The sequence below is a fragment of the Cottoperca gobio genome, chromosome 5 (genome assembly GCF_900634415.1).
Source record: "Cottoperca gobio chromosome 5, fCotGob3.1, whole genome shotgun sequence".
Taxonomy (NCBI): domain Eukaryota; kingdom Metazoa; phylum Chordata; class Actinopteri; order Perciformes; family Bovichtidae; genus Cottoperca; species Cottoperca gobio.
The window spans coordinates 19606403-19622230 of NC_041359.1; the positions used below are offsets into that span (position 1 = coordinate 19606403).

Here is a 15828-nt window from a genome sequence, read left to right on the forward strand (position 1 = left end):
GTCATATGCTCACACACATGCCTTTTCACTAAAACTTTACTATTGCTTTTTAAACGAGATGTTTTCTTCAAGAATTCAGGTGACACAGGATGAGTAATTGATATAAATATTTTCAATTTTGGATGAAGTATTCCTAAAACTATTTTTGTGTTGGAATTGACTTTATTTCACTGGGTCTGGTTTTTAACCAAGCTACCCCTACCCTCCGCAGCAGGCTGATTTGTGTGAGGCTTACTCCTTGAGCACATATGTGTTTTTGTGACGGCCAAAATTATGTAATCTTTTGTATGATCTCAGGGTGAAATCAAGGGAGGCCTTCTGTTTTTCTCTCGAACATATGTGTTGGATTATGTGTGTTAATATTTTCAGTAAGATGTAATACGATGATGGGAGTGTGCACTTTCTGTTCAGACATATTCTTTAACCATTCGTGCAACACTTTTTAAAGTATTTTAGTGCTGTTAAATGTTACGAAACAACTCCATTATGTCATAAACCACACTGGTCTGTGAAAAATCATGTGACATAAAATGTAACTTTTTTTACAATTAAACAAGACTGTGTCTGCTGTAAAGTTGTCTTTCTGATCACAGTTCCCTGTCAACAGAACATTGGCTCAACATTCCCACAAAAAGGATAGAAGAATATTTAACATTCATTATGATGAAGGGCCAGTCTGTCCTGCATTGTGTTGTCTACGTAAGAAAACCTGAAGGTGCCATGGCAACTCAAACTGGTTGCATGGTAGGAAATCCTCCCCATGACCTCTTTATTGCCCATGAGAAATCTGTTGAGCAATGCTGCCAATGTTGCTAAGAGCCCAAAGAGACAAACAGTGCAATTTTTCTGACTCAATCAATGACAAAAAAGCGGTTTTGTATCAAACACATTTATTTATCTTCGAAATGTCTATCAACAGGTATGTACAGATTCAGGTAACAAGTGCATTGTCCCTGCAAAATTCAAACACAATGGATGATTATTTAAAAATCTACAAATTAACAACAAACATGCTTTGTTTTTTGTCCTTTTTTCAACCCTACCATGTACTGTCATTATATAAATTAAATTGTAAAACGTTTACTCCACATGCATACACAACAGTCTAAATTCTTCACCTACTGTATTCTGACAGGAAATAGAAACAGTTTTTTATTTTCACCATTTAGTTTTTGCTTCACTTTGTCACACTCCATGTATCATCTCCATGTCATATTTTAATCTCTCACAAAACTCCATCTAAAAATATACACAGTTATTAAAATGATACACTTTCACACAGTTAGACAGGTAAGACATGTAATAACACAACACTTCATGGCAATGACTAACATTTTAAGTACAGTACATGTAATGTCACACAAATTGTTTTGTCATGTTCACTATCAAAACAGAAATACATCTGAGGCTCGTACTTGCTGTTTATGTATTTAATACATTATAAGAGGAAATGGAAGACCTTACTTTGTTAGTATCTGTTTTTAAGTGTTTCTCTGAGAAACACAGTGGTTATATTATAGCTTTCACCAAACAGGTGGTATCTCTTACTTCTCCCCAAAAAGCAGCATTCTCTTTCACCAAACACCCAGGACTGACAGACATCCTCACTCCACATCAATGTAAGAGCACGAGAGGAGCCGTTTGTTGGTTCTGCTCTACGTTAGGAAAACACAGTTGGAGGACCAGAGAGCACAAAGTAGTCCCTTCTTATGTCTGTTTCGCTCAGACCCTGACGACTGGGGTTGTAGCTGTGAGGGGCGCAGTGGACCCGGTGTCGTAGTCCAAGTCGATCATGGTGTGGTTGGCAGTGCCCAGGCTGCTAAGGGAAGTGCCTGTGCCCATCTGTCTGTCCCGCAGACTTTGCAGGTAGCTCTGAGAAGAACAACACAGGGAGGGATGAGTGAGGTACAAAAAAATGGTGAAGTCAACAAGGATTTTATGGCATCAGGTAGGCTTAGGCCTGGCACGATAACTACTTTTGTTGGACAATATATTGTCCGAGAAACAATTGCGATAAACAATATTATTGTCATTCTAAGACGATTTTATTCTACTGATATATAACTGATAGATAATATAATAGCATAATAATGATTTAAATAAAGTTATGTTCAGACATTGGAATTGGAATGTAAAAAATATACAAAAATATCTTGAGTAAATCATAAATAGAAAAAAATCACACAATCTAAACAATAAATTAAATGTGTTCTGTTAACAAAAATGCCTAATGTCTTCGCAACGCTATTTTATAATGGTAGCAAAAACCCTGCAGTTTATTCTGGCATTATGTTGCCAAAAATGTTGATAACATTGTTATTTAAACAAGGACGCATGTAAACACAACGGGCAATATTGAGGTCAGCAAAAATGTTTGTGGTTATATCCATATATCGTACGATAAGTCGATAACGTAATTATGGTGACAGGCCTCGGCTTACTGGTAAGATATAACTGATGCCATAAAAACACAATAATCATTATCTACAGCACACTCCATATTGGGTGTCACTGACCGGTGCCAGTAGATCCCCAGCGTAACGTTTCACTGGGGTGGGTTTACGGCGGTAAGTGCCTTCCTGCCCACCTGCCTGCTGTCGCTTCTTGGCGTCCTTCTCTCGAATCCGCATCAGCTGGACTCTCTTCTGTCTCCGACTGATAACGACTTCAATGAGAAGGGGAAATTCAAAGGCAGCTTTTAAACATCACTTCATTGTTAAGCAAATCCAAGTCATTCTAGACAGACAATAAGATACATTAGTAGAAGAAATAAAGGTGTTTGTAAAATGCTAACTTAAAACATCTGTGTCCATATTTATCGGCTAAAAGTAAAACTTTGGATAAAGTCAAAAATAAAAGTAAAAATACTTCACTTGTACTCTTACTCACAAATTTATGAATGAGATTAGGATTATTTACACAACCTTTTCCTTTTTTCTATTTTTTCTATATTTATCTTCACGTTAGCACTCGTCAATGTGCTACTAACTACTATTTTGTTTCCCAATTTATACTGTATATTTTTGTATTAAAAAATGTATTAGATTCTTGTTAATTTTACATATCAATTGCTCGTGGAGATATTAAAGTTTTCACAAAAATATAAAAATCACATATTGTTTTTACAGAGCAACATATCACTCAGACGTCAGAGGTCAGAGGTAGTATAAATCCTTGTCTCTGATTGGCTGTGATAGCTTGAGTCGACTTCAGATGCTACTGCTACACTTTTTACTCCACCATTCCTTAAGTGTAATTCTTAGAAGTTGACTAACCCCTATAACAGAACTCAAAGGGTCATGATATTTCCTCCTTACCCTCAGTGTGCGAGAAGCTGTCATCCGTCAGTTTCCACTGAACCAGTACTCCTATGAGGCTGAGGGCGGGCCAGATGCCCAGAATGACCCAGCTGTACCAGCAGAGAGGTGGCCCGGTTGTGAGGCGCAAGCATTCGTACACATGCGTAGCCAACACCAGCATCTCCACAAAGTAATCAGCGCACACTGTCATGATAGCTGCCCCAAACACAGCCGTGGAGAGCATGGTGAAGAGCTTTTGCCACTGCAGTGCCAGCACAGCAAACAGCATGCCCGTCCCTAGAAGTGTACCCAGTGGGACCCAGACTGAAGTGGGAGGGTAGAACTGGTGAGTGACCAGCAGGGCGGCGACAGCCAGGAGGAGCCCCAGCAGCAGGCCGGTCATGAAGAGGCCGACGCTTCGCACCAGCATAGTGACCAGACCGCACAGCAGGCCGATACCGAGGCCGATACCTGCGCTGGCCTCCACGCTCAGCTGGGTGTCCAGCACATGCTCCTTGTGGCACAGCAAGAAAATGATGACGGAGCCAAACATCAGACCAGACAGGAACATGACAGCCTTGAAACAGCGGTAACCTAGAGAAGGAGAGACCGGAGAGAGCTGCAATAAGTAATCAGCAGTTGTACCGATCAGTGAATAAACTTTCATTTTTTTATACGAGTATAAGGTTCACAAGGTACAAGCTCAACAAAGCAACTCTGGATACAATCAGAATGTTTTTGTGTCAAATGAAACAGGAGATGCAGACTAGCACCTGGGTGCAGAGAAAACCAGTAACATCAAGTGAAAGCGTAGGTTTATCCAAATTGATTTTATATATTTTAAGCTGCCTTATGGAGCAAGTTTACAGCTACTAGTGGCCTTTTGATGTGTTATGTCATCCCAAAAACATTCAGTCTGAGCTTCCTCAATGTCAAGGTCTGTGAGCCGGCTGGGGATCCTCACCGAAGAAGCAGTAGATGATGCCAAACAGGCAACACATGGAGCAGATGACGGCAGGGATGACATCATAATTCCTCTCTATCTCCAAACTGCAGACGTCGACCTCAGCCGTGCCTGCGGCCCCTTCGGAGCTCAGCCCGGTGGGATCTGCCATTCTGGGCGAATGCGGGAGGCTGGAGATTGGGACAAAGGTGGAACTTCTGGTGCTGTTATCTCAAGTCCATCTGAGCAGGTCTCGTGACTGCAAGAGGAGAGGAAATGTAGATAAATTACGGAAAAATTTAAAAAGTGTGTGGTATCCTGATCAACACAGAAAACTGAAGTACTCCAGGGGTAAATGTGAAGTGTGAAACCTTCAGGTCAACTGTGACTTCTTCCTAGCTGCTCTGTATGTGCAGCTGCCATAGACTCAACACGAAGCTATGCAACTCAGTGCAATCGTGTATGTCGGACATGCAAGAAGCTCATTCACTCACTATAATCCATATGCCAGGACCCCTGTTGATCTCTGCCCCCCCTTAATCATTAGGGTCATGAACTCTCACAGTCATGAGTGTAATTGGATTTACTTTATCAGATTTGAATGCAATTAAAATAATCTAGTTTTAACTGTCCTTTTAGAAAAACACAGGAGGGAGAAACCGTAGGAGCAATGTATTCTGTCAGTAAACTTTGGTTTTATGTAAATGACTTATTTTAATTTTCTTTTTACAACTTTACTTTTACTTGCCAACCTTCCTTATTAAAAATATACACACTTAATTGATCATTGTATTATGATAACAGCTAGCGGACAGAGTATATGTACTCAATATTACTGCAGAGCAGCAGATGTAACTGTGTAAAATAGTTTATTTAGAATAAAAAGTAGGAACATTTTTCATAAAAGAACATGTAATCCTTCGGTTCATCCAAAAACAAAAATATCACCAAATTTGGAGATACTTGGTTTTCACTTTAACAGACACAAGCGTTTAATACTAAAGTAGTCCAAAATTATATGAAGCCCACCTTTTTATCAAATTGTATGCAAAACAGTGTATAAAAACATTTTTTAGTAGTTCTTTCTCATTTCACCTCCACTAACTTTGTCATTTCTAGAACTAACTAGTACTCTTGAATAATTATATATGATATTTAAGCTGGCAGGCCTGTAGAGAGCCACAGAGGGCTGCCATGGGGCTAAAGGCTTGTGGGTGGACTGCTCTCTCTGAGGCTGCTGGCAGGCTTTGTGTATGATCTCACCACAGCTGAGATCCGATTACAGCTCACTCACGTTTTCTACTCGGGACAAACAGTCAGGAACAGTCCCTCCTGCCTTTATTCTTTGCTACTTGCCAGATCTTTCTCTTTCCGCCCTGTCTATCCACTACCTCTCCTGCAACTGGAACTTTTCCCACCTTAAATCTTTTTCCTCTTTTACACTTAAATGTGCTTCATTTGTTTTCGACTCAGACACAGGGCTGTGTAATTTGTATGTCCTGCCTATGAATGACTTTACATGGAAAAAATGAGCCTATTGGAAAGTTTTCTTTTCTTCTTTAGTCACTTGCAGATTTTCAGTACCTATCCCTCTCTCCCTCTTTCTGTTTTCCATCAGTGACTACTGCAACGTCAGATTTCTTCACTGAAGACAAGACACACAATTTAGGAGAAACATAGCCAATATGAATGTGGACAGTTAAGCGAGGACTTTAGCCCCCTGTGACCCTGAACAGGATAAGAGGTTAGAAAATGGATTGACAGACACAGGAAGCTCATTGTTGTCGACTTTTGTCTCGCTCTTTGGTCTCATTACTGTGATCTACTTCTCCATGTTGTTTCAGTCTGAGTTGCAATGTGGAATTGGTAAAAATGTTAATGTGTACTTCTAAAAAAAGGTTTCTTATGTTCTAAAAATGAATCACATATAGTTTACTTCTCACTGATTGTTGTTGGTTTGCCCCGGAGCATTTTGCCCCAGCTGGCCTTTGTACAATATGACACGAATGCAGAAAAAGGCCACCTGGTTGGTTTGGATATGAAACACCTGCACCAGCCAGCTTTGTCTGTAGAGCTTTTTGTGACTCTGCTCTAAAGCTTTTCCCCTATTTACCTGCTCTGTGACCTCTTTCTGTTTGCTTTTTTTTTCTTCTAGTGAGACATGTGAAACTAAAAAATAACAATTATGACTAAGGTCATCTTCTATAAATTCCTTTAACAAACTATATCATGTACTTTTGTTGTATATAGTAGACAATGTATACTTATAAGATAATTAACCTAATCTAAACCATTTAACCTAATGTAATTCTTCTCTAGTTTTGTCTTTGTTGATGTATCTCGCTTTGTACAAAATATGTAAAATAGTCTATTCCACAGTGGCTTATTTTTTACAGTAATTGGACACTAATAAGATTTTCTCACAACTTCATCTGTTGCCTCCAGCGAGCCAGGACGTTGGATTAATGTTTTGTGGTCTGCCTATTGAATTTAGTTAAACCATGATAATAAGTCAAATGTCAGATCAGTGCTATGAGGAAATAATGAAGTCCAGTGTCCTCCTTTCTACCACGGATCATATTTGGTTGCTGTTAAATCTTATATTGCAATTGGTAAAACAACTTTTTTTGGTTACCAAGTAACGCAAGCACTGTGTGAACTAGTTAACATTTCAACACCATTTTAACAGTAATTTACTTAAAACTACACAAACACACCCATGTCTCTGTGCGTCTGCCTCATGTTACCCCTCCGTGAGTCACAATGGTGTCCTATGTCTAGCAGGCTTGGAAGTCCTTGCTGCTGTGAGAGAATAGAGCCATTATGGGGCAAAACAAAGACTCTGAGGCCCATGCTGTGACCTCTAGTGGCACTCAGAGGAAACCATGCGGACGAAAAAGGAGGCCGCATAAAGATGGCTGAGAGCACCAAGGGGACTGGGAGATCCCGAGTGTTTGCTGTAAGATGTGTGCCAAGTATTTGCCTTCGGAGCGCGGGTGAGTGATGGAGGGAGGGGGTCCTAACTAGAAACAGAACTATCTATCTTAATGACTGAGCTCTGTGGAGGCCCCAAAACCTCCCAATGCTTCCTCCTAGCTGAATTTTCTACAAGCTAAAGTCGCCTGGCAACTAATTCAATACAAGTCAATATGACTGAGAGACACTAGCAGCTCCGTGAGGCTGTACTTAGAATAGCTAGAATGCACTAAACAAAGTAGGCAGCTGGGAATGTCATTTGTTTTTCAGGTGTTTGGTCATAAACAAAAGATTGGACATTATTTAACTCTAGAGCTGATGATAGTGCTAGATGAAAAGTCAGAGGATCAATAAAGTTCTTAGAATCCGTCCTTGAAGGACCTTATAAAACTGTAGTCAATTTCATGGCAATCCCTCAAAAGTTTTTTTAAATATTCCACTCAAAAACAAATATGTGACAAATATGTGATGACGCTAGAGGAAAAGTAAGAGGATTACCAAATTCAGTAGGATTCATCCTCATTGAATGGAAATCTATTCAATAGTTGATGGAACAAATGACTGAAAAGTTTAGTGAGTATCATTTCCAGCATGGACTAGCTTGACCAGTAGAGGTTTGAAACATATGAAAGTTCTTCACTTGGACTCCAATGGTAAGAAAAAAAGAAAAGAAAACACATAATTGCCTCCAGAAGTATCACTTACATTTTCTCAAGAGGCAGTAGGAGGTAACTGTGAATGGACACACAATAAGCATCAGCTGCAGATGAGCTATTGGAATATTATGTTGCCCTTAAAACAAAAAACTTGCCCAGGAGTATACTCCCCCTGAACAAACACTGCAGGGGGCTGAGTAGTGCAAATTTGAGTGCTCAGCTGCTCAGGAACAGGCAGGGCCGACTATAAGTTCCCCACATAGCAAATTAAGGAGTGTTTAATAAAGGGGTGGGTGGGCGTGTGTGATCCCAGCCAAGGATTCTGCAAACGCTCCTCCGACTTGATGGCTATGGCCAGCTGAAAAGCCGAAAACCTGGCCGTCTGACAACTTGACTTGCAACATTCTACTAAGAATGTGAGATGCACCGGGTCTGCACTTTGCAGTTGCAGCTATAAATTTTGCCACCTTCAGCTGAACATCCGAACCAGCTGAAAGACTAATCAGGCCGAGACAACTGGAACCACGGAAATAAAGATAACTGTCAGAGTGGGGGTTATTAAAACGGATGCCATATTGTGCTAAACATAAAACTAGATAAACATGGATACAGTTACGCTCATCTTTACAATAACATCTGCTTTAACATTCATATTAGGCAAGACAGCATATGGACTGCAATTGAGCTTCCTGTCTCCCCATAGCAGGAAGCTCCGGACCAGATGAGGAAGTGGAACATCAACTTTCAGCAGGAACTGATCCTTGTGTTTGTGACACGGCGCAGATAGGAACACAAAGTTGGATTATCAACACTGAAACATCACTTCACCTCATCAACAACACTGTCTAGATATTTCAAATGAGAATCTGGGACTGGAAAACATGAAGCAGATATCTACAGTAGGACTCTGCACTGCTACGAAAGTTAGCATTGTGACCACAAACAACTGGACTTGAGCAATTTGGTCCTTCTAACAGGAAACAGCAGGAAAGGCAACCTTGCAGTATGATGAAAACAAGCTTGTAATCTGTCTGGCTCGCAGGACAACTTTTCATATACAACACTTGCCATTGTGTCTCTGCTTACGTGATTGAAACTATTTCAGCCTAATTGGAGCTTGGTGTGATATAACTACTTGCATAATAAGCCATGCACCACATGATCAATTTACACCTTTTGCCAGACTTTGGATGCTAAGCGGTTTTGTAATTCTTATTAATAAACTCTCAGTCTGAGTTTCATGCAGCCATATTCAAACCAAAATTATGCACTGATCATGAATGTGCAAAAATGTACAAATCTATGCAGACTTTATAGCAACACATTAATAATTAATTTTTAATTTAATACAGATTTATGCTTCCCCACTCACACTTCCTTACACCTAAAAAAAACAAAAACAAAAACAAACACACACACAGACGCACGTAAATATGTTCAGCTGTAGTTTAAAAGCTCTGTCGTGCTGTGCGCACACAGCCAATTTGACTTTATGTAACCCATGGGACACTTTTGCTTGCACAATGCTCACATGAACGTGTGTCTAACAAACAGTGCATCCTCATTGTAGGTGCATTCACAACTATAAGAGCTTTGCACTTCATAATACATCACTAAGATGCCATTTTAAGGCCAGGTGTGATCAGGAATAACGTCAACAGGGCTTATTTTTCCCTGTGCAGATCTGGGATGTAACTATCCTTTATTAATTTTCATATTCAAGTCTGTTCTCTTCTGAAGCAGCCTTTCCAGGGAGTCACGTGGTCTTTGCTTAGTCATCAGCTTAGTCATAAGCCAAAGCCATCTCAATCAGACATTTCCCAATTCATGGGCTTTAATGCAACTCTCTGACAAGATGTGACACATACATGTGCACTTGGATGTAATAGATCTTTCTTGAACCAAAAAAATCTGAACTTTCACTTTCGTCCTCACAATCCACATAATTGTGACCACAGAGTTCCCAAAATTGTAAATTGTATTCAAAACTATTTGCATCCCTAAGCTGACTCAATTCACCCAACTTTTTTTTGCACACTGCACAGCAAGAATTCCAACATCGTGATACTACCCAGAGTGATGAAAATTCCTAATTTAGCAACATTTGATTGCACATAAGTTTTTTTTTATAGAGACACAATTGGCAGCTGTTCAAGTGACAACATGTCAGTCACAATCTTACTGGCAGTTGTAGGACTTAAACTAAAGTCTCCTATTTCCCAATAAAGATCAAGTTCCTAATTCTCACAGCCAAATAATTTGCACTCAGGCTATGGACCCAATAATGGTCACTTGTGGCAATATTTCATTAGTAGTAGGCGTATCATACTTCTTTTTCCCATAATCTTTCAATCTCATGCCTGATTTAAGTCTTAACAATAGACGCCTTTCAACCTAAAAATGCCGAGAGCTACTTATGGAGAGGCATGAAAAAAAGATCTGAAACACAATGAGGAGCCTTTTCAAGAGTCACATGTCGATGGTGCAAGCGTGTATAATGTACATTAGAAATAAACATGGTCATTAACATAGTGAGGACTAATATCCATCCACCAAGTAAATACTCTATGCTGCAATAAGTTGGAGTTGTTATCCAGCAGCAGAGGACGGAGCGTACAGTGTGTACAGCAAGGAGGGGCAGTTCCACAACGCTCTATTAGGGTTTGTGGTGGAGAGCAGCATTTAGTAGGCGTTGCGGTGGAGTGACTGGTGTCCATATGTTAGTGAGAGCATGACAGTGTGGCACTGTGTATGAGATAATATATGCTGCTGATGAACACTAGGCTGGCGTAGAGCAGAAGAAGACAACAACGTCCGACCTGTTCCAGGAGTGTTCTGTATGAAGTCGAGCTGGGGAAATGTCAGTGGGGTATTGTGGTATTATTATATAGAGTATATTAAAACTTGTTTGGCTCTTATCAAACTTACATTTTTTCTTTTCTTTTCAAAGGGAGTTGGTGTACAAGAAACATAATTGCTTAGGCAGAGAGTAAAATCAACTAGAAGAACACTGATTGTGATACTTTGTATATACTGTAGTGGCAGAGAAAGGAGTCAGAACTCAGCAGCGGTTCAGACCTCCCTGCAGTGCCTATATATGTCTGCAGCTCTATCATTTAAAGCAGCCATTTAACCCTCTTTGTCAAACTCCAGTCCAAAATAATTGTACCTCCTACAGAGATCTCAAGAGCCTAAAATATCATGTGTGTCCTTCATTTTCCAAGCAAGCTCAACACCCCTCTCATGTCATAATAACTATAACCAATGTTTAAAGTGCTATAAGTAGCCTATGGATGTTTCAAAATGACTGGTATCAGTTTTTATGTGGTTTCTATGTGACAATGGGGTTTTTCTTGCACCCAGGAGTCTCTGAATCCTTCCATCTCTGAGTCTAACTACAAACTCAGGTCACTGCTCAGCCATGTTAGTTCTTCTTTCAGATAGGCTTCTTGATTTAAGATGTAATGTAGGAAGACACAGGGATCATCTGCATTTGATGATCCAAAAACAGATTATACAGCACAGCTCTTCCTTGACTGCTCATATTCATTGTGACAAGCGTAAAGTACATCCTCAGTATACAATGTCCATGTGCTGTCCATATGGACAAATGCAGGAAGCCAGAGCATGTGGCCTGACTAGGCATGGGACGATATGAAACTTTCATGTCACGATTATCCAAAAGACAAAAGTTGTTTTATAATGTAGACTAAAAAGTAAAGAATTGTGTATTTTATTTTTACTTTATTCAGTTAAACATAAAGTTAACCAATGTCGCCATCTCAGATAAGTTTGGAACTGCAGATATAGAGATGGCCAGCCAGCCAGTACCTTAATAAGAAGAATAAACACTCTGTTGTCAACACTCTTACAGTATTTTCAATAACGTTTGAGTGTTTATAATCGTTGAAGATAAGAGAAGTCAGCACGGTGTTAGCATATTCTAATAACAAAGACAAGACAAAAATGAGACCCTTGCATCCACGCTAATGAAAAGGCGCCATGCAAAACAACATGTGCAGTCTAACTTTCATCAAACCATGCTCTTCATGCCTTCTTTCCTGCCTACCCTCTTTCCCCAAAGCAGGGAAGGGCTTCCTCTCTGCCTTTTCAAAGAGGCAAAACCATCTGGTGTAGGCTGACAGAGTAGTATATAGGGGGGTGCACTGAGGGGGTGTAACTACAGACTGCACTCCCCAGTAAAAACAGGACCTGTAGGCTGTCATCACACGACCCAAAAACCCAAGAGGCACTCCCACCCTGGATCACACAGCAGAACCGCAGGGCTTCTTGCACGCTACATGGGCCATAAAGGGACATGAAATGTTTGGCTACAAGATCAAGGATGTGCCTAGACACTATGGGTGAATATAAACAATAAAGAAATACAAGTTCTCTAAGTGTTCAGATTAGTCAAACAATCTGTTATGTGTTATGTAATATGGATTTAAATGAATCAAATCAGAATTTACTTTGTATTTATGTTAAGTGCTGGAGGCCACTTACCATCTTCCACTGGCACACATTTCATATAGCTAACTTATTCCTAGCCAGTGCTGATTAAAGCCCAATACTGGAGGATTTTGGTCTACACGTTTGGTTCGGTGCACACCAATAAAGCCTTTATTATTCTGGATCAGTATGTCCTTGTCCTCAAAGGCTGAAGGATAAATTGCATTATGTGCCCCAAGTGTAAAATGTAAAAGGGAGCAGCCATGGAAGCAGCCAGGCTTGCTACGTGTTATTACAAACATTTCCAGCTGTAGAGTTTGGCAGTGATCAGGCAGGATCTGAAGAGGAATCGCTCGACTATAATCAATCATTTTCTGTAATGAAGTATGAGGCTATTGTTTCCAGGGATAAACCAGAGATAACTGAATCCAAATGTCCACTGGCAGAGAATAAGAGACAGACAAACAAACCTAATGGTTTAAAACGAAGAGTAACCTAGTGATGTAGACATCTGCTCCACAAATTATTTTATTTTTTTCCTTTAGTAAAAGTGATTTTTAAAAACTTACCAATGAGCCGGTGTGTTTGGCAGTTGTAACTTCTCCTTGACAATTGGCCCTGTCAAACAGGAAAAACACCCCACCATTCACTAACACAAAAGCGGCGGTAGGGTACCAGGGAAAACCGGTTTTCTCCCAACTTCTCCGTAGACTCTTTTTAAACTCACAGACTGCGCAAAACCGACAACAACGGCATCATTTTGTTCAAATCGCTGCCTCATTTAAATGTTTTCAAACGCGAACCTAGCTGTGACTACAGATGTGAGGGGGGTTAGCTAGTTTCCATTCTCCGCGGAGCCTCAGCCAGTCACACACGTTTGTGTCTGAATTAACCGTTGAAGTTCCCGTCTGTGACTCCACACCAAACTACTCCAAGTGAACCTCCTCTCTGGAAAATCTGAACTATCCTCCCTCACACACCTCCCCTCTCCTTTCCTCTCCGCTGAAGTAAACGGCACTTAAAAAAACAAAGGGGGGAAAAGTTTCCCCTCCGAGGCAATCCCCCTCTCTATCTCCATCCAGCGTCGTGTCAGTTGGGCCGTTGGAAGCGGTTGGAAGAGCAGGAAGGAGGGGAGGGGTTAGGGGGCACAGCAACAGATGAGTGAGGCCCTAGCTTTAATGAGCTAGCTAGCTATACCTGAGCTCCTGTAATAAACTCAAGGGGTTACTTAGATTTGATAAAGAAACAATAATGAACTGATTACAACAGTCCATATACCAATATAACCCAACACTTGTTTTTTCCCCAACGTCCTATAGGAGAACACAGTGTAGTTAAAACGTTATAATTAAGGCCCACACTAGCTTAACTACAGCTGCTTCTTAATTAGGTTTGGTCTAAAGTGCTAGCTGTAACGGTACCACTTTCTAATATGACCCCTTTGAAGTGATTTAGGCTACGTTGTAATTAAGGTTTGAATATCGAAATAACATCTTTAAAATCCTTCCTCAAAACGTATCTTTAAAAATGTATTTTTCCAACATGTCTTATCTCTTTTAATGTTATTTATTGACTTGTTGTAATTGTTTGTATTTCATTGCTGTTCTGAAATGGGTTTTTTTTCCAACCGTGTAAAGCACTTTGTAACTTTGTTTCAAAAGGTTGTGTATGCATAAAGATACTTATTATTAATGTCTGTATTAATAACTAATAAAAGATTTGCTAATGTTTTATAGATCATTTAAATGAATCAGAACACATTTTAGGTTGCCAGGTTGATGTTTATTCTTCTCCAGCAGGACGCCTTTTCTTGATATCTCTTGAGTTTATCAAGTAACAAATTCAAAAGGATAATCTAAAACAAGTTATTAGAAATTACTATAGTGACTCAATTCAGTTTCATTTATTTCATGAGGAAAGTCCACTCTGTATCAGTAGCCTACTGTTTTCCAGGGAGTCGAGGGTACACATATTCAAAACAAACACGGAAAATGAAAACTCATTATTATTAATGTATTAACATTTATATTTATTGCAGACTTGATGAAACCCATTATCCTCTAATAATGACTGGACTATTAATGAGAGATGTTTTACAACATGACAACCCAAATGTTGTCCTAATAATGACTTATAACTGTTCTATAGCGCAATAGTAATTTAATCGTTAATACATTTAAAAATGCTAAACCATTTTTAATGGGTCTTTTTTAGGACGTAAATACAGACATGATAAACACAGATAAGGGGTATATTACAGGAAAACTAATTTATTTTTCCTTTTTTTATTCATATAGTTACAGACTATAGTTAGGTTGGGAATTTGCTGTGGTTTGAGAGGAACAGTGGTTAATTGTTTACCATGTTCACATTCTTCATTTATATCTGGAGATAATTTTATTATCTGTTCAGACCGGTTTGACTCGACTAAGCAGATCATAAAGATTACAGTTTATTACTTTGACATGGCTTGTAGGTTCCACGGAGAAATGTTACATGAACTAACTGACGCATCTTGTCGTGTTTGTACACGACACTCAGTTCAATCCGAGTAAGTTCTGGAAGCATTTGCTTTTGTGATAAACAAATCAGGTAGTTTTTCCTCCACCCCTCACAGCTGAACAGATAAGTATATTTCCCTGAGAATTTACCTACATTAGACTGTGCCCCAAGGTGTCCTACAGCAGGAGAATCACTACATGGAGCTAAAACCTTTAGGATTCAACAATTAATGACCCATTTGTAGATAAAACAGCGACATTAGTTCTGTCTGTGGTTGTGTTTCTGTGAGGTATATATGCTTTAAATAGCTAAAATTTGTTGACATATATTTGATGTCATTTCTAAGGAAAATGTGTCAAACCACAGGGGTATTTCTGTAACATGCTGTAGCTTTTAAACTAAAAGCCATTTCTTAATTTTCACTAATATGGCTTCCATTTACTGTGTAATGCATCAGTTGCCAGTCATCCCTGTATATTAAATGTACAGACTGTCAATGCCTGGTTTAAGTTATGACATGGAGACATGAGACAGTTCTCAGAGGAAAGAGATATACCTATATTCTCTTAGTTTCATGGAGTAACCCACACACACCACTGTGCTCACATGCTTAACTCACAGCAGTATCTGTGGATTGTCAGGTCTGCTTGTGGCTCTGTGGGATGGGGGCAGAGCAGATGCTGTGACAGGAAGTTACTAACATGGTCCAGATGTGGGGACAAGAGACCACCGCTGCAAAACGTCGACTACGACTACACGCAGCGACTGCACACGTGCATGATATGAAAGCTCCATCAAAAGTAATTTGTTCATGTCAACTTTGCAAAAGTATAAGACAAATATGGACAGGACTGATATTTTAAACTGTAACACTACTTAAACACTACTTTAATTTTAAACACTCACTACAGAGGTATAATGCTAATTAAAGTTTCTTTCAAAAATGACATTTTAAAAAGGGATATACAATATATTCAAGTTCAAATGAGATATTCTACAT

General features: G+C 39.5%; 1 protein-coding gene across 3 annotated transcripts; it reads right to left on the reverse strand.

Annotated features, from left to right (window-relative positions):
- Positions 1-873: 873 nt before the first annotated feature.
- On the reverse strand, positions 874-13418 carry LOC115008704 (transmembrane protein 198-like). Of its 3 annotated transcripts, none has more exons than XM_029432453.1 (5): positions 12896-13418; positions 4264-4501; positions 3318-3893; positions 2592-2665; positions 874-1872 (listed from the first exon to the last, which is right to left on the reverse strand). In XM_029432453.1, exons 2-5 carry the CDS (start codon positions 4412-4414, stop codon positions 1723-1725), a joined length of 951 nt encoding a protein of 316 aa, XP_029288313.1. In that variant the 5' UTR covers positions 4415-4501; positions 12896-13418; the 3' UTR covers positions 874-1722. The 3 variants fall into 3 exon arrangements, with proteins under 3 accessions (XP_029288313.1, XP_029288311.1, XP_029288314.1); XM_029432451.1 differs by having other exon boundaries at positions 2517-2665; positions 12896-13412; XM_029432454.1 differs by having other exon boundaries at positions 1669-1872; positions 2588-2665.
- Between the last annotated feature and the right edge of the window lie 2410 nt (positions 13419-15828).